At 36.6% G+C, this 23,489-nt stretch overlaps 1 protein-coding gene and 2 pseudogenes across 2 annotated transcripts; all 3 read left to right on the top strand.

Moving 5' to 3' along the window:
- On the top strand, positions 1 to 14,724 carry LOC144283729 (UDP-glucuronosyltransferase 2B31-like). Of its 2 annotated transcripts, XM_077848220.1 has the most exons (6): positions 16 to 916; positions 5,904 to 6,052; positions 8,112 to 8,243; positions 10,346 to 10,433; positions 11,283 to 11,502; positions 14,051 to 14,724. In XM_077848220.1, exons 1-6 carry the CDS (start codon positions 145 to 147, stop codon positions 14,328 to 14,330), a joined length of 1,641 nt encoding a protein of 546 aa, XP_077704346.1. In that variant the 5' UTR covers positions 16 to 144; the 3' UTR covers positions 14,331 to 14,724. The 2 variants fall into 2 exon arrangements, with proteins under 2 accessions (XP_077704348.1, XP_077704346.1); XM_077848222.1 differs by lacking the exons at positions 11,283 to 11,502; positions 14,051 to 14,724 and adding an exon at positions 11,529 to 11,960 and having other exon boundaries at positions 1 to 916.
- A 3,774-nt stretch (positions 14,725 to 18,498) lies between these two features.
- Positions 18,499 to 19,168, top strand: LOC144282984 (ubiquitin-conjugating enzyme E2 D2-like; annotated as a pseudogene).
- A 763-nt stretch (positions 19,169 to 19,931) lies between these two features.
- The window catches only part of LOC144283037 (UDP-glucuronosyltransferase 2B31-like), a 28,734-nt pseudogene continuing 25,176 nt past the window's right edge, over positions 19,932 to 23,489 (top strand).

Raw genomic sequence — 23,489 nt, 5'->3', positions numbered from 1 at the left:
TTTGCATACAAACAAAGTCGTCTACTTTGGCTTTTTCCACTTGCCATCCAAATGCTCGGACAGTTCATATAATGTATTTACTTTGAAAGGTAGGAGTTATAGTTTAACTTCCTGATTGATGCTCCTCGGATATAAGTGCAAGCAATGGCAGAAGAAGGCAGGGATTTCAGAAGAAGCAGCGCATCCCCCAGGATGTCTATGAAATGGATTTCAGTGCTTCTGCTGCTACAGCTGAGCTGTTACTTTAGCTCTGGGAGTTGCGGGAAGGTGCTGGTGTGGCCCACGGAATACAGCCACTGGATCAATGTAAAGACAATCCTGGATGAACTTGTCCAGAGGGGTCATGAAGTGACTGTTCTGACATCGTCAGCTTCCATTCTTGTTGATCCGAACAAATTATCTGCTATTAAATTTGAGATTTACTCTGCACATTTATCTAGAGGTGATTTTGAGGCTTTGTTCATAAAACTGCTCAACATTTGGATATATGATATGCCAAAAGATTCATTTTGGACATATTTTTCAGTAATGCAAGAAATTTTTTGGGAATTTTATGAATGTGCTCAGAAGCTCTGTAAAGATGTAGTTTTGAACAAGAAACTCATGACAAAACTACAAGAATCAAAGTTCGATGTCATTCTTGCAGACGCTGTTGGACCCTGCGGTGAGCTGCTGGCTGAGCTCCTTAAAATACCTTTAGTGTACAGTCTCCGTTTCTCTGCAGGCTACGCATTTGAGAAACACAGCGGAGGACTTCCTCTCCCTCCATCCTACGTACCTGTTATTCTGTCAGAATTAACTGATCAAATGACATTCATGGAGAGAGTAAAAAATATGATATATGTGCTTTATTTTGACTTTTGGTTCCAAACAATAAATGAGAAGAGTTGGGATCAGTTTTACAGCGAAGTACTAGGTAAGTCATGCTTTTCATTAGTAACATGAAGTCCTAATTCTCCTAGTGCTGGGGAGGAGAGTTTGTAGAAGTACTAAGAGGGAGGAAATTTGTCTTTTAGAAGTAAAATGATGACATGAAAGTATAAAATGATCTCTCAATCTCACAAACACATGCAAAGACTTATATGACAGGGCCAGTTAGAATCCCACTGTCCATTATGGGTACGTCACACTCTAGGGAGTCAATAACTGACATTAGAGCACTGAGGAATTCTTGAACCAATGACATATCCATTCCATGTGTTTGTTTGTAATAGCTTTAAAAAGGGGTTTCTGTGGTTTGCTTTTTAATTTTTTCTCAGTAAAGTATTTTATCCTTCCTTGTTTATGAAATACACACTGAAAATATTACTTATGCTATGCTTTACTTTTTTAGAAGAATTTTAAGTCACAGCATTTTGAATCACGATTTCCTATATAACCCTCACCCCCCCCCCCACAGGCATAAGTTTCTCCATTATCAACATCCCCCATCAAAGTGGTACATTTGTTGCAACTCATGAACCTACACTGACACATTATTATCATCCAAAGTTCATAGTTTACATAAGAGTTTACTCTCAGCTTGGTACATTTTATGAGTTTTAAAAATTTATAATGATATGCATCTACCACTATTAGAGTAGTTTCGCTGCTTTAAATTCTTCTCTACTATACTTATTTTCTATATACCCATTTTATTCCACTTTTTCCATCTTAAAAAAAACGGCATTAGAAATTTCACTATCTTGATGAAAGCAGACATGTCAACTGAGGAGTCATATATTTCTAGTACAACTGTCTATAGTGTTGAGGATATTATTCCCACTTGTTTCTTCAGTTTCCTTAGTTAAGAATTAAAGTGTTGGGATGCCTGGTGGCTCAGCGGTTAAGCGTCTGCCTTTGGCTCAGGGTGTGATCCTGGGGTCCCCGGACAGAGTCCCACATCAGGCTCCCCGCATGGAGCCTGCTTCACCCTAAGCCAGTGTCTCTGCCTCGCTGTCTGTCTCTCATGAATAAATAAAATCTTTTTTTAAAAAAGAACTAAAGTGTTTACATATTACCTGAAAGAAATTTTAGGATCAAGGGAATAACTTGCTGAGTTGTAGAAATTAGACTGAGTATTCTAGGAAAAAGTGTTTCCATTGGTTAATTGACAGGGGAGCTCAAAAAATTGTTTACATTTGCATCTGTCACTTTCGCAGCATTTCAGAATAAACAAATGCATGTTTAATTTGACAGTGGCTTAGGTTTAATAATGTTTTATGACTGTGAATACCTCCTTCATAATTCCTTCACCACAGCCAATTAGAAGGCGATGAGATACAATGGCTATGTTAGACTCAGGAATCTATAGTATGAAGTTTCTAATGATTACATATTCTTTCACCAGGGCTTATAAATCCTGGGTTTTTTTAATTTTTTTAAAGATATTTATTTATTTATTTATTTATTTATTTATTTATTTATTTATTTATTTATTTATGAGAGACACAGACAGAGAGAGAGAGGCAGAGACACAGGCAGAGGGAGAAGCAGGCTCCATGCAGGGAGCCTGATGTGGGACTCGATCCCGGGTCTCCAGGATCACACCCTGGACAGAAGGTGGCGCTAAACCGCTGCGCCACCGGGGTTGCCCAAAAATCCTGATTTAGAGTCTAAATCTTATTGAGGGGTGCACATACACGTTAATAGTTCACATTAAAAAAAAAAAAAAAAAACTATGTTACTGCCCTAAAGACGTAATGCGCCACAATTAAGAGTGCACGTTCTATTTCCATACTTGTGGAAAATATTCCAGCTGTGACTTGCAATTATTATTTATTACATAAATATTGTTAAGCTCCAAATATTAACTAATTACAATGGTCGGTACAAGCCATACCCCCTAAAACTCACAGTTTTCTTGGAAAATCTAGGATCAAGGGAATAACTTGCTAAATTGTAGAAATTACACTGAGTACACGCGGGAAAGGTGTTTCCATTGGTTAATTGATGGGGGGGCTCAATAGTATACATTTGCATCTGTTACTTTTGCAGAATTCAAGAATAAATAAATGCATGGTTTATTTTCATAGTGGCTTAGGTTAACAAATTGTTTGGTTTTGAACGTACTACTGTGATGTGAGAAATGAGTCTTAACACTTTGTCTCTCATATTTGCATATGATCAATATATATGCAAATGTATATATTTGCATCAATACATGTTTGTATCATATATGTGTCTGTTAGCAAACTACAAATACTTTTAAGCCTTTTTTCTAACTAGTCAAAACTCCTTTCAGAAGATTCCATAGTAAATTCACATTCCATTATTCTCATTTCTTCTACTTGCTTGTAGTAGAAGTTGCTTGTTATGAGTTTTTTTGCTTCTTTATTTACTGTTAGTTTTCTACCACGTTTTAATTTTCATTCCAGGATAGTTAACAGAGTGTTATATTGCTTTCAGGTGTACACTATAGTGATTCAACACTTCCATACATCACTCAGTGCTCATCATGAGTTCACTTCTTAATCCCCATCACCTATGTTACCCATCCCCCACATTCCCCTCCCCTCTGATAACCATCAGTTTTTTTCCCTACAGTTAAAATCTATTTCTTGGTTTCTCTCTCTCTTTTTGTATTTTGCTTGTTTGGTTGGTTCATTAAATTTGACATATGGGCAGCCCGGGTGGCTCAGCAGTTTAGCGCTGCCTTCAGCCAGGGTGTGATCCTGGACACCCAGGATCGAGTCCCACCTCAGGCTCCCTGCATGGAGCCTGCTTCTCCCTCTGCCTGTGTCTCTGCCTCGCTCGCTCTCTCTGTGTCTCTTATGAATAAGTTAATAAAATCTTTAAAAAAAAATGCCTATGCATGTCTCCTGCCCATTTTTTAAATGTGTTATTTGTTCCCTGGGTGTCGTTGTTGAGTTTGATAAGCTCCTTATAGATGTTGGATACCATCTCTTTACTGAAAATGTCATTTGCAAATACCTTCTCCCATTCTGTAGGTTGCCTGTCAGGTTTGCTGATTATTTCCTTGGCTGTACAGAAGATTTTTATCTTGATGAAGTGCCAATAGTTCATTTTTGTTTTTGTTTCCTTACTACCATCAATATATCTAGTAAGAAATTGCTCTTGCTGAGGTCAAAGAGGTCACTGCGTGTTTTCTTCTCCTGGATTTTGATGGTTTTCCTGTCTCACGCTTAGGTCTTTCATTCCACCTTGAATTTATTTTTGTGTATACTATAAGAAAGTGGTCAAGGCACCCCGGGTGGCTCAGCGGTTAAGCACCTCCTTCAGCCCAGGGCATGATCCTGGAGACCCTCCCACCTTGGATTCCCTGCATGGAGCCCGCTTCTCCCTCTGCCTGTGTCTCTGCCTCTCTCTCTCTCTGTCTCTCATGAATAAATAAAATAAAATAAAATAAAATAAAATAAAATAAAATAAAATACTAAAAATAAAAATAGAATAAAAAAGGGATCCCTGAGTAGCGCAGTGGTTTGGTGCCTGCCTTCGGCCCAGGGCAAGATCCTGGAGACCCGGGATCAAATCCCACGTCGGGCTTCCAGTGCATGGAGCCTGCTTCTCCCACTGCCTATGTCTTTGCCTCTCTCTCTCTCTGTGACTATCATAAATAAATAAAAATTTTAAAAAAAGGATAAAAAAAATAAAAGAAGACTAAAAAAAAATGTGGTCCAGTTTCATTCTTTTCCATGTTGCTGTCCAATATTCCCGACACCAAGAAACTGTCATTTTCCCATTGGATATTCTTTCCTGCTTTGTCAAAGATTAATTGCCCATATAATTGTGGGTTCATTTCTGGGTTTTCTATGCTCTTCCATTGATCTATGTGTCTATTTTTGTGTCACGACCATACTGTTTTGATCATTATAACTTTGTAGCATGACTTGAACTCTTGTATTGTGATACGTCCAGTTTGGTTGTTTTTCTTTTTCAAGATAGCTCTGGTCATTTGAAATCTTTTGTCGTTCCAACAAATCTTAAGATCGTTTGCTCCAGTTCTGTGAAAAATGCTGTTGGTATTTTGATAGGGATCACACTAAATCTAAAGTTTGCCTTGGGTATTATAGACAGTTCAATACTTCCAAGTTTTGTGCATGGAATGCCTTTTATCCTCAATTTCTTTCATCAGTATTTTATAGTTTTCAGAGTACAGGTCTTTCACCTCTTTGGTTAAGTTTTATTATTTTTGGTGCAATGGGAAACAGGATAGTTTTCTTAATGTCTCTCTTCTGCTGCATTATTAGTACATAGAAATATAACAGATTTCTGTACACTGATTTGTATCCTGTGACTTTACTGAATTAGTTTATCAGTTCTAGGACTTTTCTGCTTAAGTCCTCAGGGTTTTCTATACAGAGTATCATGTCAACTGCAAATAGTGACAGTTTTATTTCTTCCTGACCAGTTTGGATGGTTTTATTTCTTTTCATTGTCTCATTGCTGTAGCCAGGACTTCTAGTCCTATGTTGAATAAAAGTGGTAAGGGTGGACATCCTTGTCTTGTGCCTGACCTTAGAGGAGAAGCTCTCAGTTGTTTCCCATTGAGTATGATGTTCACTGTGGGTTTTCCATTTTAGCCTTTATTTTGTTGAGGTATGTTCCCTCGAAACCAATGTTGCTGAGGGATTTTATCTTCAATGGCTGTTCTACTTTGTCAAATGCCTTTTCTGCATATGTGGAAATGATCATATACTTTTTATCCTTTCTCTTATTTTTTTTTAGCTTTCTAAAGATTGATTGATTGATTGATTGATTGATGATAGACACAGAAAGAGAGAGAGAGGCAGAGACACAGGCAGAGGGAGAAGCAGGCTCCATGCCAGGAGCCCGAGGCAGGAATCGATCTCGGGACTCCAGGATCACGCCCTGAGCCAAAGGGAGGCGCCATACTGCTGAGCCACCCAGGGATACCCATCCTTTCTCTTATTGATGTGATCTGTTTGTTTTTTCCCCTTCAGGAAGACCCACTACACTATATGAGTTAATGAGGAAAGCTGATATATGGCTCATTCGAACCTACTGGGATTTTGAATATCCTCGCCCACTCCTACCACATTTTGACTTTGTTGGAGGCCTCCACTGCAAACCCGCCAAATCCCTGCCTACGGTACCTGATTCCTGTTTCTTTTGCTTTGTTTCCTCTGGGCCATTTTTGTAGCTTAAAAAGATCATTCCTCAACAATGGTGTGTGCCCCAACAATATCTGCAGGCAAATCTAATGTTTCCTTGCTGTCATTCCAACTTTACACAATTCCTCATTTGAGATTCCAAGGTTTGACGACTTAGAGCATTAACAGGTTTAATTAATATATGAGAACATATGTTTTCCGCCACACACCAAGGCCAGACAAAATCTCAGTAAACCTGAGCACAGAGAAAGCTACACTGTGTATATAATGAGGACCATGAATTCTGCATATTTAATAAAGACCAAATAACTTCTACCACTTATATCTGAAAAAATCCATAGTATAAAATTGCAAAAGTACACTCTTAGCATATAAGGTGATAATCTTCATGAAAGCTACAATGTGTATTTAATGAGGACCAAGAATTCTGCATATTTAATAAAGACCAAATAACTTCTACCACTTATATCTGAAAAAATCCATAGTATAATATTGCAAAAGTACACTCTTAGCATATAAGGTGATAATCTTCATGAAAGCTACAATGTGTATTTAATGAGGACCATGAATTCTGCATATTTAATAAAGACCAAATAACTCCTACCACTTATATCTGAAAAAATCCATAGTATAATATTGCAAAAGTACACTCTTAGCATATAAGGTGAAAATCTTCATGAAAAAAGCAATGATGTAATAAGTTTTAGGTTGATATTGAACCTTCAAGACATAATTGAAAAATAAGCATCCCTTACTGAATTACTTGATGGTCTCTTCATCATGCTAGATGTCTACTAGAGGAATGAGCCATTGTGATTACATCTACCCTTGCCCAGATTCCACAAAAGGTTAGATAAATAACCTTAATCATATATAACTACTAATGAGTCTGTTAAACTCTGCAAAGGGTCTGATTACCCTGAAACTAAGATCTTATTCAATGGTTAACCTAATATCGATTTTGATTGCAAAATATTTAGGTGTATATGGTAACTTTCTCAAGGTCTAAATCCTGATGTAAAACTAGCAAAAGTTCTATTCAGTCTAACACAAGTGTCCATCAACAGATAAATCCATAAACAAAATGTATTTACACACAACGGAATATTCGGCCTAAAATAGAAGAAAATTCTAACACCTACTCCAAAGTGGCAAAGCTTTGGGATATTATGCAAAGTGAAAGTGGGCAATCATAAAGAGACAAATACTGTATGATTCCCCTGATATAAGGTATCCAGATCACTCAAATTCACAGAAATACAAAGTATAATGATGGTTGATAAAGATGGTCAAGGAGGGGAGATCAGTGGGTGGCTCAGCGATTTAGCACCTGCCTTTGGCCGAGGACATGATCCTGGAGACCCGGGATCGAGTCCCAAATCGGACTCCCTGCATGGAGCCTGCTTCTCCCTCTGCCTGTGTCTCTGCCTCTCTATCTCTGTTTCTCATGAATAAAAAGATAAAATCTTTTTAAAAAATAAATAAATAAATAAAGATGGTCTATGAGGGAATTGGTAATTGTTATATAATGGGTACTGAGATCCAGTTTAACAAGGTGAAAAAGTTCTGGTGATTAGTTGACCAACAGTATAAAATATACACACTATTGAACTGCATACTCAGATATACTTAAAATGATAATTTTTATGTGTAGTTTATCACAATAAGAATCAATATAGGCATTACTCTAATAATTCTTGATGATATTTGATATCTATCTTTAATTGAAGAAAAATTTTTAAAGATTTATTTATTTATTTATTTATTTATTTATTTATTTATGAGAGAGAGAGAGAGAGACTGCACATTGGGTGGGGGAAGGGAGCAGAAGGAGAGAGAGAACACCCAGGAAAGTCCCCTCTGGGCAGAGAGCTAGACCCAGGGCTCAATCTCACAATCCTGCAATCATAACCTGAGCCCAAATCAAGAGTCGGATGCTGAAACGACTGAGCTTCCCACGCAACCTCATAGAAATTCTTTCAATAGTGTTTGCTATGCTATTTCTCTTTTGTGATGGATCAAATTTTTTCTTCACAGGAAATGGAAGAGTTTGTCCAGAGCTCTGGAGAAAACGGTATTGTGGTGTTTTCTCTAGGGTCAATGATCAATAACATGCCAGAGGAAAGAGCCAATGTGATCGCATCAGCCCTTGCCCAGATTCCACAAAAGGTTAGATAGAGTATCTTAATTGTATACAACTACTTAATGAGGCTGTTAAACTCTGTAAAGGGCCAGATTACCCTTTCCTTCATGATATGAACATCATTATGATAGCTCCAATTTACCTCAAACATGAGGAAAATATAAATGGCAGATGCTAAGTACTACAGAAGTTGTTTTGACAATAACTTTGCATTAACATTGAGATTGGAAAGAAATATATTTAGGACGTGCAGAGTAAAGCTTGGTATTGTAATGTGTCCTGGGCAGGTATAGCAGTCACCAAATTCTGTCTGTCATTCTTTCCTTTTCCTTACAAGATCTGCATTCCTTTCAAGATTTCCAAGGGCACTGCCTACCTCATAGCTGTTCTCAGAAAGGAGTTAAATTTCAACAGATATGTTAAAGAGGAACTGATAAAAGTCTGAAAAGCACCCTGCAGTTTACCCTTACCAGATAATCCAGGTTTCTCTTCCTTCCCCTAAATTTTGAGATAAGCCTCCTCAGTGTGCTGTTCAGAAAAACAATCACCAAACTATGTCTAGGCTTTCCTCCAGCCAAGATGACTTAGAGAAAGAGAAAAATTGACATGACTGATGAAATGGGCCCTATTACGAGTGAAAGAGTAAGATCAATGAAAAGGGAGAAGATGGGTCCACTCCTCAAGGTGACCAAGTGCTTATTAATATCTGGTTCCAGGGATCCCTGGGTGGCGCAGCGGTTTGGCGCCTGCCTTTGGCCCAGGGCTCGATCCTGGAGACCCGGGATCGAATCCCACGTCGGGCTCCCGGTGCATGGAGCCTGCTTCTCCCTCTGCCTGTGTCTCTGCGCCTCTCTCTCTCTCTCTCTGTGACTATCATAAATAAAAAAAAAAAAAAAAAAAAATATCTGGTTCCAAAGGACTCTAACTTATCAGAATAATAACTGCTCCCAATTAAGGAAGGAAAAAGAAACATATTAAGGAGTCAACCGGAAAGAAAGCCTAGCATGGGAAAGTTTCATATGCCTCTTTCTACATAAACTACAGTAGTAAATTCTTTTCCAATACATAGAATGCACCTGGCATATTTGGGTATTTGTGAACTACTTTTTGGTCACTGTAATAGTTTCTCCTTATGCTAATTTTTGCTTACCATCGCAAGTTACTTTAACATGCATATAGCAAATATATACTACCCAGTGTAAACTATAATCCAGTTATGAGGATTGCTGGGAAATTCTAAAATCAGAATCTATTTAGTACTGGCAATGGAAATTGCTTGGGCATAGATTTCATATCAATCAATGCTGTCAGTGCTTTGTAGTGCATCATTGACATGTCAACAACCAGTTCAATACAACTTAGCACCACTACACTTTTGGAGTTTTTTTGACACGTACACTGTTATTTCTGAAGTGCCAACAGGCTTTTCTTCCCACATGTAAAGAACTGCCAAACCAAGAAATACTAATAATATTCTGCATTCATGTAAAAAAATTACCTTTTTCTTGGAAGTAGTGCCTAATCATTAGTAATGTGGAAGAAGTTAAACGTACTAAGGAGAAATTATTGATATTAATGAATTACTAATAAGCATAATTACTTGTTTCTCACAAGCAGCAGATTGCACATTTAGCTTTTTTGGGTATCAAAACATGTAAAACTCAAATAAAAGGACTTATGGAACAAGTGGCTATGAACAAGTAGATATAAGGGAACGTCCTTCTGTATCACTTAAAAAGATGTAAATAGGTTGGTATTACATTGGAAGATGAAAGCAATGATAACAGACAAAGGTGTGGATCTTAGTAATTTCCTATTCGTTTGCACTAGAATTATAGTAACTGCCTAAAAATTTCTTAAATGCTTGTTTTGTCCTTGATAATCTCATCTAATCTTCATGAGTGAAATATTATGATTACATTCATATTTGCTTGAATATAAAAATAAGTAACAAGATGGGGGTATTCTTACTATACTAGGGTTTTAGTAGTCTCATTTTTAATATCTTTTGCCTTGTTATTTATCAGTCAATGAAAGGAGTCTAACGATCATCTCTTAATTTCTTTAAAATGTTCACAACCTATAACTTCAAAGTTCAACTCATGAAATAAGGTATTTTCTTTCTAAGGTTCTATGGAGATTTGATGGCAAGAAACCAGACACCTTAGGGCCAAATACTCGGCTGTATAAGTGGCTTCCCCAGAATGACCTTCTTGGTAAGAATCTGGAAAATATTGAACTGAAAGGAACTCTAAACAAAATGATAACAGTTCACCAAAAAGCAATCTTACTGAGCATTTACTACTCAAAAACTCAAAACTAAAACTTAACTTTCTTATATTTATTTTGCAGACCTAGAGGGAAAAAGATAAGCTGCAACAGTTGGCATGTTGTTATACACAGTCCCATTCCTTAGGGCCAGAATCAAAGTACCTGTATTTCAGCTGTAATTACTGCTCCCACATAATTTGTTACTAACTACCTAGAACATCGCTCTGTCTCCGAATTTTCCCACCTTATTCCTATCCTTTCTCCTTCTGCATGGGGATTCAGTGCCAATGAAAAATAATAGCCTCTCTTTTATTACCAGTGACCCTACATTTTCTCTAGAAAAATACCATAATCTTTTCCATGAAGTCACAACACATTTCATGATAAAGTGCTATCTTTCCTTCCCCTGATTTGAGCCACCAGCATCACACTTCCTGCTGCCTTGACACCCTACATGTGAAACTCAGTGACTTTACTGTGCCTTTAAGAGAATATGTTCTAACATGCCACCTGCCTTTCTTTTTTTTGCACCCTTTCCCTTTTTTTGGTGATAACCAGAATGTTATCGTTCAATTTGTCTGTCCAGCAATCTTGTATTCATTTTTCAAGTTACAAGCACCACACCAATCTTCATTTACCTCTCCAGCACATTTATGTGCTTCTTGCGCTGAGAGCCAAAAGACATTTGAATGCTGTTTCATGTTTATATAATAACATATGTCTTATGTTGCCCAATTCTCATTTGATTTCTAAGACTTACAGTTAATAATGTGCTGAGATTCATCCAATCCTAGGTCATCCGAAAACCAAAGCCTTTATAACCCATGGTGGAACCAACGGCATCTATGAGGCGATCTACCACGGGATCCCCATGGTGGGCATTCCCTTGTTTGCCGATCAAGCTGATAACATTGTTCACATGAAAGCTAAGGGAGCAGCTATCAGACTGGACTTCAGCACAATGTCTAGTGCAGACTTGCTCGATGCATTGAGGACGGTCATTAATGACCCTTCGTGAGTATTACTTTTTTTTTCAATAGATGGAATTTATCGATAGATTCTTCAGTCAATGGTGGCTGTGAATTTCCTCCCATTCTTAAGAAGCTAATTTGGAAAGAAGCCAAGTGATAGAACGGATCTTAAATCTACTTTTATTTTCAACCAGACATTTATTTCACAGTTGCATTTAAATCCCTTTGACTTAATGGGCAACCAATTACTGCAACATTTTTCTACATACACAAATGCAAACTATTATAGAGTAACTGTAAGAACATTTCAAAGTTCCTATGATAGAAACCATAGAATGAAAGAATGAAGAACTTGAAGTCATGTAAAGTGACTCAATACAGTACCAAAATTTCCAAAGCTATAAATCTCTTTTTGCTCAAACATTGATTTTGGTTCTCATTGTTAATATATTTTATAATATGTAATTTGTGTACCATAAAACTAAAAGTATAAAACTCAAATACATGTAGTGTATTATGGAATTATGAAACCATCACCATAATCTAAGTTTGGGACATTTTCATTAGCCCAGAAGAAATCACATACGACTGACTTAGGAGTTTTTGCCCATTACTCTTGCCTCAAGTAAACATCAATTTACTTCTGTCTCTACAAATTGCTGTGTTCTGGGTGTTTCATACAAGTGGGATCATACCACTTATGGGCTTTTGCATGTGGCTTCTTTCATTTGGCATGTTTTTGTGTTTCATTCGTGTGGTAGTTTTGTTTTGCTGAATGATAAATATCCTATGGTATGGATATGCTACAATCTATCCATGTATCAGTTCGTGAACATTTGGGTTATTTCCACAAATTTGGTATTATAAATATTGCTACACATTTATTATGTGAACAAAATTTTTCACTTCTTTTGGGTAGACATCTAGGAGTAGAATTTTGGGTAGACTTCTAGGCCACAGATTATCTCTATGAGGAGCTGCCAAATTGATGTCCAAATAAGTTGCACTATTTTACATTTCCACCAGCTAAGTATGGGAGATTCAAGTTCTCCACATCATTTTCAATACTTGCTATCATCTTTTTTATTACAGCCATCCTAGTGGGTCTCTCCTTGTGGTCTTCATTTCATTTCTCTTACAGCCAAAGTTACTAAACATCTTTTCATGTACTTATTGTCATTCACATATCAGAAATACTGAAAAATGTATTATGGGGAGAAAATGGTAGAGTAATTGCATAATAAAAATACCTTAAAACAAGAGAGAAAGGTAAAGAAATATAAGGCAGGTTGGCCAAATAGAAAAGAAAACAGACTAAGACAGTAGATGAAAATATCAATATGCCAAGACATTAAATCTAAACAGACTAAATAATTTAAAGACAAAGATTGTCAGAACACATTTTTTAAACTATATGCCAGTTATAAGACATGTTCAAATAGAAATGTGCAAAAAGATTGTAAGTACGAAGAAGGTAGGAAATGATCTATTCTAGCAGTAACCGCAGAAAGATGTTGGACCCATGCTAATATCAGACACACTAGTCTAGAGTCACCAACAAAAATAAAGAGAAGTATTTCATAATGACGAATAGATTGATCTTTCAAAACAGTACAAATTACCAATTAGTGACGCCTACTACAAAAAACATCAAAATGCAGTAGAAGGGGGCCAAAGAACAAACATTCAAATTTACAGTCATAATATTGAATTTTTAAACATCTTTCTCAGTAACATAGAAAAATAAGATCAAAACAAGGGAAAAACGATAACAAGATAATGGAAGGGAGAAATACCTAAGTGTTTTGAAGGGCACAATTTAAAAATGCAACCCATCTGACATATATATATATATAACAACAGAGAATACCCATTTTTCAAGAATGGAATAGATACTGGAATTAACCCTACGTGGGCCATAAACCAAAAAGAATTGAAAAATATAAATCATCAAGAGCACACTGTTCGGCTCTACTGGGATTCACTTAGAATCATCAAAAAGAAAGACAACTAAAACCTCTCTACATTTTGGAAATTCAGCAATATACTTCTACATAACTCAGCCAATAAAGAAATCCTACTCATAAATACACCTCTTCTCCGCAATTCCACTTCTACATATATACAAACACATGTACAAACATGTAAATCAAAAGATACAAGATTTTTATGGCAGCATTGGTAGTAATGGCCAAACGGTTAGTAACACAAATGGCTATTGACCGTTAAATGATGAAATCACCTGCGGTATTGCCAAACAATGGAATACCATACAGTGCGAGAAGTAACCAACAACTCTGACACAAAAGACAAAAGGAAATGAGTGCTCACTTCATATTCTAACACATAAATAATAAAAACTAATGTATGATGACTAAAAGGATCAGGGCAGACGGGGTGCTTCTGGGTAGCTTGTGACACCCCATACCAACATCTTAGTAGTAGGTACATTATTACATCCACTTCACAATAATATTCTAGCTGATTCTGAATGTATGGGTATTCCGTGAAGACTATTCCTCTCATGGGAATTCTTTGGTTTGGCAAATTAACTTCCTTTCAATGTCGGCATCTTTACGTTTCTCCCTTAGGTACAAAGAGAATGCTATGAAGTTATCAAGAATTCACCACGAACAGCCTATAAAGCCCTTGGACCGGGCAGTCTTCTGGATCGAGTATGTCATGCGCCACCAAGGAGCCAAGCACCTGCGGCCAGCTTCCCATGACCTCACCTGGTTCCAGTACCACTCCTTGGATGTGATTGGGTTTCTGCTGGCCTGTGTGGCAACTGCTATATTTGTCACCACACAATGTTGTCTGTTTTGTTGTCGGAAGGTCGCAAAAACTGGGAAGAAGATAAAAAAGGAGTAGTCGTATCTGAGGCCTCCAGCTGGTCTGCCTCCTAGACGGGCTCCTCCGGTTTCTGCCAGCAAGGAGTTATGATGCAAAGTTCCCCTCCCTGTGAAGAAACAACTCCTCAACTTAGCTTCTGAGATCAACATCTGCTCTCAAGGGATTTATTGCCTGTTTAAGAGTCAGAAATATGTCATGCCAACAGAAAAACTGGCAAATTAAAATTAAATTAAAATAAAACTCTACGGGAATTTACAGAAACTTTTTATTCTAAATGAAAAGTCTTCCCCCTCCAAAAATTACTGAGCTTACCTGTGTTTCCAACATTGGGCATGAATATCAGAACATTAAGTAGGCTATTCACAATATCACTGTTACTGTGCAAATAAATACTCAGAATATTTTCACTTCATTTTTGTGCAAAATTTGTCATTCCGTCCTTTGCTGGAGAAACTACAGATAGTTAAAATTGTATAAAATGACTTTTCCATCCATTTTGTTTTGGGTGACCACTAATTCTCCTGGGCTTTTATCGTGTACCCAGCCTGAGCATCACTCCTTACCAAAGAACATAGCAAGTTGATGGCCTTCTTCCAGTTTACTCATTTTTCAGTGAAATGTTTGTGAAATTAAAATATAACAACCACTACCTGCATCCTATTATAAAAATGAACTATATGAAAGTCTTTGATTTCAAGACCAAATTCTCTTTTCTCTCTTCTTGACCTTTAAAAACATTCATCTCGGGGATCCTTGGGTGGCTCAGTGGTTTGACGCCTGCCTTTGGCCCAGGGCGTGATCCTGGAGTCCCGGTTTCAAGTCCCACGTCGGGCTCCTGGAATGGAGCCTGCTTCTCCCTCCTCCTGTGTCTCTGCCTCTCTCTCTCTCTCTCTCTCTCTCATAAATAAATAATTAATTAAAACTTAAAAAATATTTAAAAAAATATAAAAACGTTCATCTGGTTGCTTTCACTCTCATGTTCAGTCTTTGATCATGCATGCAAGGTCTTATTAACTGGCTAGTCCCCTCATGGTTCAACAGAGGCAGCAGACAGAAATGCCCATCTACCTTTTTCCTGAAAGAGGCTCATTTGCTTACTTTAAAACTGCTGCCCAAGGATTGCGTTTCAAATTCAGCACCATCTAGCAACAGACTTTAATCCTCCCTCGCGTCCAGTGGGTGCCATTTTCAAGATCACCACTGTCTCACTGGAATGAGAATGTACACATGTCTGGCATGCTGGCTTTTGTGGCAGCCGCTCAGAAGGCATAAAATTTGACCACCTGGCTCTGAGATATTCTTCAAATACATCATATGTTAGGCCACAAAAATATCTAAATAAATTTAAGAAAATTGAAATCATGTCAAGCAACTTCCCTGATTTGGTGGCCAGAAGTGTAAGAAGCGTTGTATTGTGAAATAACAAGAAATACATATATTGATCTTGGCTCCCAGTTCCTAACAAAGAGCTTCTAAAATCTTTATGAATTCCTTAGTGATAAGTACACTAGTAGCATCTTTTGTCTGTGACCCTAATCCCCGACATGGAGCTCCTAAAACCCTTATAAAATCCTAAGTGATAAGAGCAGTAAAAGCATCTTTTATTCTAATGAGGTAATTCTCCTGGATGACTGGGGGAGAGGGGACGCTGGAAAAACCACAGCTTAATTGAAGCTTACAATTTTCAACTTCACCCTCCACTTCTTTAGAGAGGGGAAAGGCTAGAATTGAGATAAATATTGATCATGCCCATGCAAGGAAGCCTTCATAAATATTCCCAAAATACAGTGTTCAGAGAACTTTCAGATTAGAGAACATATCTATGTATTTGCAGGTGGTACACCTCAAATTCACTGACATAGAATCTGCTATATTCCAAAACCTCCTAGACCTTGTGTTATGTATCTTTATTTGGCTGTTCATATCCTTTAATAAATTGATAAGTGTAATTTAGTGTTTCCCTGAATTTTGTTAGCTATTCTAGCAAATAATCAAATCCAACGGGGAGGAGGTCATAGAATCTTCCAATTTGTACCCAAGTTGAACAGAAGTTGTGGGTAGCCAGAAGATGTGCTACTTATACTTGGCATCTGAAGTGGCACATGAGACAAGAGCCCTCAATCTGTGAGATCTGATGTTGCCTCCAGAATCGAGTTAAATTCAGGGACACCCAGGTGGTATCACAGGGAATTGCTTGATGTGGTAGGAAAAAAAAATGCATAGTTGGTGGCCAAAAGTGCCAAAAGTATTGTGAGCATGGTAGTAGTATACGAGTAAAAGAGAAACACAGGAAGAAGATTGAGGTGTTTTCCTTACATAGTTCTGAAACTAGACATCAATTCAAAAAAGAAAACTGGAAAATTGACTAATACGTGGAGATTAAACAATACAGCATTAATCAGCCCACAAGTCAAAGAAAAAATTAAAGAGAAATTGTAAAATATCTTGAGACAGGGTTGCCTGAGTAGCTCAGCGATTGAGTGTCTGCCTTTGGCTCAGGGCATGATCCCAGGGTCCTGGAATCGAGTCCCGTGTCAGGTTCCCTGCAAGGACCCTGCTTCTCCCTCTGCCTGTGTCTCTGCCTCTCTCTCTCTTTGTGTCTCTCATGAAAAAATAAATAAAATCTTTAAAAAATATATCTTGAGACAAATGAAAACACAAAGTAAGAAAACTTAGAAGATGCAGTAAAAGCAGTTCTAGGGGGAAGTCCATATGGATAAACCTAAAAAGAAAGATCCCAAATTAAAAAAACAAAACAAAACAAAAACAACTTAATTTTATACCTCAACGAATTAGAAAAAGAATAACTATACCCAAATTAGTAGAGGGAGGGAAATAATAAAGATCAGAGCAGAAATAGAGACCAAAAAGACAATAGAAAAGATCAATGAAACTAAGTGCCATTTTTTGGAAAGGATGAACAAAATGTAAAACCTAGAGTTAGACTTATGAAGAAAAAAGAGAAAGGGCTCAAATGAATAAAATTAGAAATGAAAGAAGAGACATTATAACTGATACCACAAAAATATGACAGATCATAAGAGACTACCATGAAAAAGTACATGCCAGCAATTTGAACAACCTAAAAGAAATGGGAAAATTCCTGGAAACACACAACCCACCAAGACTAAATTATGAAGAAATAGAAAATCTGAACTGACCAATCAGTAAGAAGGCTGATTCAGTAATCAAATCTCCCAACAAATAAAAGTCTAGAACCAGATAGCTTCACTGGCAAATTCTACCAAACATTTAAAGAAAAATTAATACCAATCCTTCTCAAACTCTTCCAAAAAAATAAAAGAAAACAGTTCCAAACTTATGTTATGAGGCCCACATTAACCTGAAACCAAAACCAGACCAAGAACATACATGTAAAGAAAATCACAGGCCAATATCCCTGATAAGCATAGATGCTAAAATCCTCAACAGAATATTAGCAAGCTGAATTTAACAATAAATTAAAATAATGTATTAAAAGAATCACACACCATCATTGTGTGGTTTATTCCAGAGGTGGTTCGACATCTGCAAGTCAGCCAGTGTAATATACCACCTCAACAAAATTAAAGATGAAAGTCATATGATCATTTCAATAAATGTAAGAAAAAACAACTGAAAAAAAGTCAACATCCATATATGATATAAACTCTCAACAAAGAAGGTATAGAGAGAAAACACCTCAACCTAATAAAAGCCATATATGGCAATCTCATAGATAAGATGACATTCCAAAGGTAAAAAGCTGTAAGCTTTCCTTCTAAGATCAGGAGTAAGACAAGGGTATCCATTCTTGCCACTTTTATTTAACACAATACTGGCTGGCAATCCTTCCCAGAGCATCAGGCAAGAAAAAATAAAATCAGCCAAATTGGAAAGGAAGAATTAAGACTGTCTCAATTTGCAGGTGACATAATATTATATATAGAAAACTATAAAGACTCCACGAAAAAACAAAAACCAATTACTAGGACTGTGTCATGAGAATGAACCCTTATGGGGAGACCCCAGCTTCCCCACAGGGAGGAGACTGAGGCTGCAGCCTGAGTTAGGACCAGGCCTCTGTGTCTGGCAGAGCCAGTGTGAGATGAAATGGCGATCCTTCCCTGCTGCCCGGACCATCAAGAGTTTTGGCCGGACCTTTGAGTATACACCTTTGAGTACACACTGAGGATACATCTGAGGAGCCAGATGAAAAGCACAGACTATGGCACTGAAATGGATTAGTAAGGAATTTAATGATTTGGCCCATGATCCACCATCAGAATGTTCTGCAGATCCAGTTGGGGATTATATGTTTCATTGGCAAGTAACAATTATGGAACCTAATGACAGCCCATATCAAGGCAGTGTATTCTTTTTGACAATTCCTTTTCCCATAGATTACCCCTTCAAACACCAATGGTTGCATTTACAAGAATTTATTCATCAGGTATTAACAATAATGGTAGCATTTGTCTCAATATTCTAAGATCACAGTGGTCTCCTGCTTTAACTGTTTCTCAAGTTCTTTAATCCATTTGTTCACTGCTATGTGATCCAAACCCAGATGACCCTGTAGTACCAGAAATTGCATGGATCTATAAAACAGAGATAAGTACAACAGAATATCTGAGGAGTGGACTCAGAAGTATGCCATGTCATGCTACCTTAAAGTCAGAATAACCTGCATTATAGCTGGAATAAACTTTAAGTTACTGTTCCTTTTTTTATTTTCTTATCCAGCTGCTCCCTTATCAGACCTCATCTTTTTAAATTTTATTTTGTGTTTACCTCCCTCCATTCATTCACATGCTCATCTGAGAAAACTTAAGTTCTTCCAGCTTTAGACAATAACTGCTTTTAGAAAATGAAGAACAGTTGCCCAAGATTCAGAATTTTTTTTTTAAAAATAGAGCATATTTACTATGTGGCCAAAGTCTTTACTTTAACTTGGTTATGAGACTAAAACCATTCCTCAGTTCTAACGTGCTGAAGAAATCATCTGGGGGGGGGCGGGGGAGATGAATGCTTAGTTTTCACATCAAAGGAAGCAGCATTATTCTGGCACCCAAACTTTTTTAAGCCTTCCATTGTTAGAGATTTGAGGTTAACATGATATACTTTATGCTCATAACTGATGTGGCTAGAGAATTGGTATTGTATTTATAGCATCAGTAGAACAGAAAATGTGATATATTTTATGTATGTCAATGAAAGAATGACCTGTCTTGTTCTACAGAGAATGGAAATTGGAAATCAAACACTCTTTGCATTCCAAAATAGGGCTCAAACATTTTGTAATTCTCATTTAAATTGTTAGGAGGCTTGGAGCTATTAATTAATCTATCTTCCAATATAGTGTTTAATATAGCACTGAATAAATGATATAAGTTTTTGATGGATGAGTGATCAACTAGTAGCTCTGCTAGTAATTGATTTATTGCTCTTCAATAAAGTTGCATAAACCAAAACAAACAACCACTAGAATAAAGGAAGTCAGTAAAGTTGTAGTATACAAAATCAATATGCAAAAATCAGTTGCATTTCTATACACTAACATCAACTATCAGATGGAGAAGTTAAGCACTTTTTGTAAGCATTGCTGGAGAAGGTAGTAGCCAGCTCTTACTCAAGATCATGGCTGCCCTCATACCTCTGGTGAAGCCCAAGATCATTAAAAAGAGGACCGATCTAAGGTCATTGAAAAGAGGACAAAGACATTCATCCAGCACCAGTCAGACCGGTATGTCAAAATGAAGCACAACTGGCAGAAACACGGGGGCACTGATAATAGGGTGCATAGAAGATTCAAGTGCCAGATCTTGATGACCAACACTAGTTATGGGAGCAACAACAAAGCACTACTGCCCGTGACTTCCAGAAGTTCCTAGTCATGAAGGAGCTTGCAGTGCTGCTGATATACAACAAATCTTACTGTGCAGAGATTGCTCACAATGTCTCCTCCAAGAACCACAAAATCATGGAAAGAGCAGCCCAGCTGGCCATCAGTCCCCAATCCCAATGCCAGGATACACAGTCAAAGGAAGTGAATACACAGTTTATGTGCATGTTGTACTTGTGTTAGTAAAGCCATAAAACTGCAAAAAAAAAAAAAAAAAAAAAAAGAGAGAGAGAGAGAAATTAAGAAAGCAATCCCATCTATAACTACATCAAAAAGAATAAAATACTGGGGTGCCTGGGTGGCTCAGTCAGTAAAGCATCTGAATCTTGATTTTGGCTCAGGTCATGATCTCAGGGTTGTGAGACCAAGCCCTGTGTCAGGCTCTTCCATCAGTGTGGAGTCTGCTTATCCCCGTTGCTTCCCTTGTTTAACACTCTCTCTCTCTCTCTCTCTGAAATAAATAAATAAAAATATTTTTTTAGAAAAAGAGTAAAATACTCAAATACATTTAACTAGGGAGTTGAGAGATCTATAAATTGAAAACTAAAGAGAGAGACTGATGAAAGAAATTGAAGAAGACTCAATTGGAAATATAGTTTATGCTCATGTATTGGGAAAACCAACATTGTTAAAATGTCCACACTACCCAAAGCAATCTGGAGATTCAATGCAATCCTTAAAAAAATAGTATTTTTCACAGAAATAGAACAAACAATCCTAAAATTTGTATGAAACCACAAAAGACCCCAAATAGTGAAAACAATCTTGAAAAACAACTACAAAGCTAGAGGCATCACACTCCCTGATTTGAAATCACATTACAAAGCTATAGGGACCAAAACAGTACAATATGGGCATAAAAACATCGATCAATGGAAGAGAATAGAGGGCCTAGAAATAAACTCGCACATATATGGTCAATTAACTTAAGACAAAACAGGCAAAAATATGCAGTGGGGAATGGGCACTCTCTTCAATAAGTGTGTGTGTGTGTGTGTGTGTGTGAATATTATTCAGTCATAAGAAAGAAAAAAATTCTGCCATTTTTGACAACATGAATGGACTTCAAGGGCATGATACTGAGTGAAATAAATCAGAGAAGACAAATACTATGTGATCTCATTTACATGTGAAATCAAAAAAGCTGAGCTCATAACAATGGAGAACAGATTGGTGGTTGCCAGAGCTGGAATTTGGGGGAAATGGGTAAAGGTGGTCAAAAAGTATAAACTTATTTATAACATAAGTAAGACCTGTGGATGTAATGTACAGCATATGGACTATAATTTTTTTTTTGGACTATAATTAATGATATTGTATTATTGTATATTTAAAAGCTGTTAAGAGAGTAGATCTTAAAAGTTCCCATTACAAGAAAAAAACTATACCTATATGAGGTGATGATGTTAACTAAACTTACAGTGATCAATTCACAATATATACATATGCCAAATTATTAAGTTATACCTTATAGTGTTATATGCTAATATATTGCAGTAAAACTGGAAAACAGATTTTAAAAACATAGAAACTAAGGGAAAAAAGAGCAAACAAAACCCAAAGCTAGTAGAAGAAAGAAAATAACAAAGATTAGAGCTGAGATACCAAAAAATAGAGAATAACAATAAAGCAAAATAACTGAACCAAAATGTGTTTTTTTCAAAATATCAACAAAATTAAAAAACCGTTAGCTAGAAGGACTCCCAAAAAAAGAGAAGTCTCACATTTCTAAAATAAGAAATGAGATTGGAGATATTACTACCAACCTTAGGCAAATAAAAAGGATAAGAGAATATTAACATAAATTGTATGCCAACAAATGAGGTACCTAGGTGAAATGGACAAATCACTAGAAAGACAAGAACTATGAAATGAACTCAAGTAGAAAGAGAAAATCTGTATAGACCTATAACAACAACAAAAAGAGAGATTGAATTAGTAAAAAAAAAAAAAAAAAAAAAACTACCACAAGGAAAAGTCCAGGGCCAGATGGATTCACTGAATGTTTCTACCAAGAATTAAAAGAAAAAGTAATACTTTTTATTTTTTAAGATTTTATGTATTCACGAGAGACGCAGAGAGAGATGCAGAGACGTAGGCAGAGGGAGAAGCAGGGTCCCTGTGGGGAGCCTAGTGTGGGACCCATTCATTCCCAGGACTGGAATCATGCCCTGAGCAGAAGGCGGATGCTCAACCACAGAGCCACCCAGGTGTTCCTTAATATTCTTTTTAAAAATTCTGCAAAAAATACAAGAGGAGAAAACACATTCAACAAAACATGATACTAAGACCAAACAATGACATCACAAGAAAACTACAAACCAATATTCCTTATGAATGTACAACAAAATGCTAACAAACAAAATCCTTAACCATATAAAAAGAATTATACACACACAAAAAAAGTAGAATTAATCCCAGGAATGAAAAGTAGTTGTAATATCTGAAAAATCAATTAATATAATACCACATACAATAGCATAAAAGCCAAAACTGCATGATCATCTCAATAAATGCAAACAAATTTACTGTTAGTTTATGAACTCCAGCATCTTTCCTGATTAGAATACTCAGTAAACTAGGAATAGAAGTGAACTTCCTCAAATGAAAGAAAGCATCTACCAAAAACTCTTGCCAACATCATACTTAATGGTGAAAGATTTAAATATTTTCCTTTCTTAGATAAGAAAAAATAAAAGATAAGGAAAGCCACTCTCCAGTTCTGTTCAATGTGTTATGTAGGTCCTTCCTAAGACATTAGAAAAGAATGAGAAGTAAAATGATTCCTAATTTAAAAGGAAGAAATAAAACTATCTCTATTGTCAAATGACATGATCTTACATAGAGAAAATCTAAAGACTGCCACTATTAGATCAAAACACAAATTAAGCAAGTTTTCAGGATACAAGATCAATATATAGAAATCAACTTCATTTGCAATGACCACTCCAAAATGAAATTCAGAAAACAATTCCATTTACAATACAATCAAGAAGAATAAAATACAAATAAAGTTAACAAAAGAAATTCAAAACTCATATTGTTGCACACTCTAAAATATTGTGGAAGGAAATTAAAGAAGATCTAGTTGCTTCCTGATTTCAAAGCCAACTCTCAATCGACAGTACTCAAGAGAGCATGTTACAGCAAAGAGAGAGACATATAGATCAATGGAAACAAGTTTATAATCCAGAATAAATTCTTCTGGAAAAATTAATTATCCACATGTAAAATAATGAAGTTGGACCCCCCTCACCTCAAACCAGTATATATCTATGAAAAAGATATGTCTA

The sequence above is a fragment of the Canis aureus genome, chromosome 14, assembly GCF_053574225.1.
Source record: "Canis aureus isolate CA01 chromosome 14, VMU_Caureus_v.1.0, whole genome shotgun sequence".
NCBI classification, from domain to species: Eukaryota; Metazoa; Chordata; class Mammalia; order Carnivora; family Canidae; genus Canis; species Canis aureus.
Note: the sequence above shows the minus strand (reverse complement) of the source record. Positions and strands in the feature narration are given on the sequence as shown.

Bases quoted from the DNA above. Each gene is read 5' to 3' on its own strand.
- LOC144283729 (XM_077848220.1), top strand. From the start codon at position 145: ATGGCAGAAGAAGGCAGGGATTTCAGAAGAAGCAGCGCATCCCCCAGG. The intron at 6,053-8,111 runs GTACCTGATTCC...TTTTCTTCACAG, and splicing joins CCGCCAAATCCCTGCCTACG to GAAATGGAAGAGTTTGTCCA. The intron at 11,503-14,050 runs GTGAGTATTACT...TTTCTCCCTTAG, and splicing joins ACGGTCATTAATGACCCTTC to GTACAAAGAGAATGCTATGA.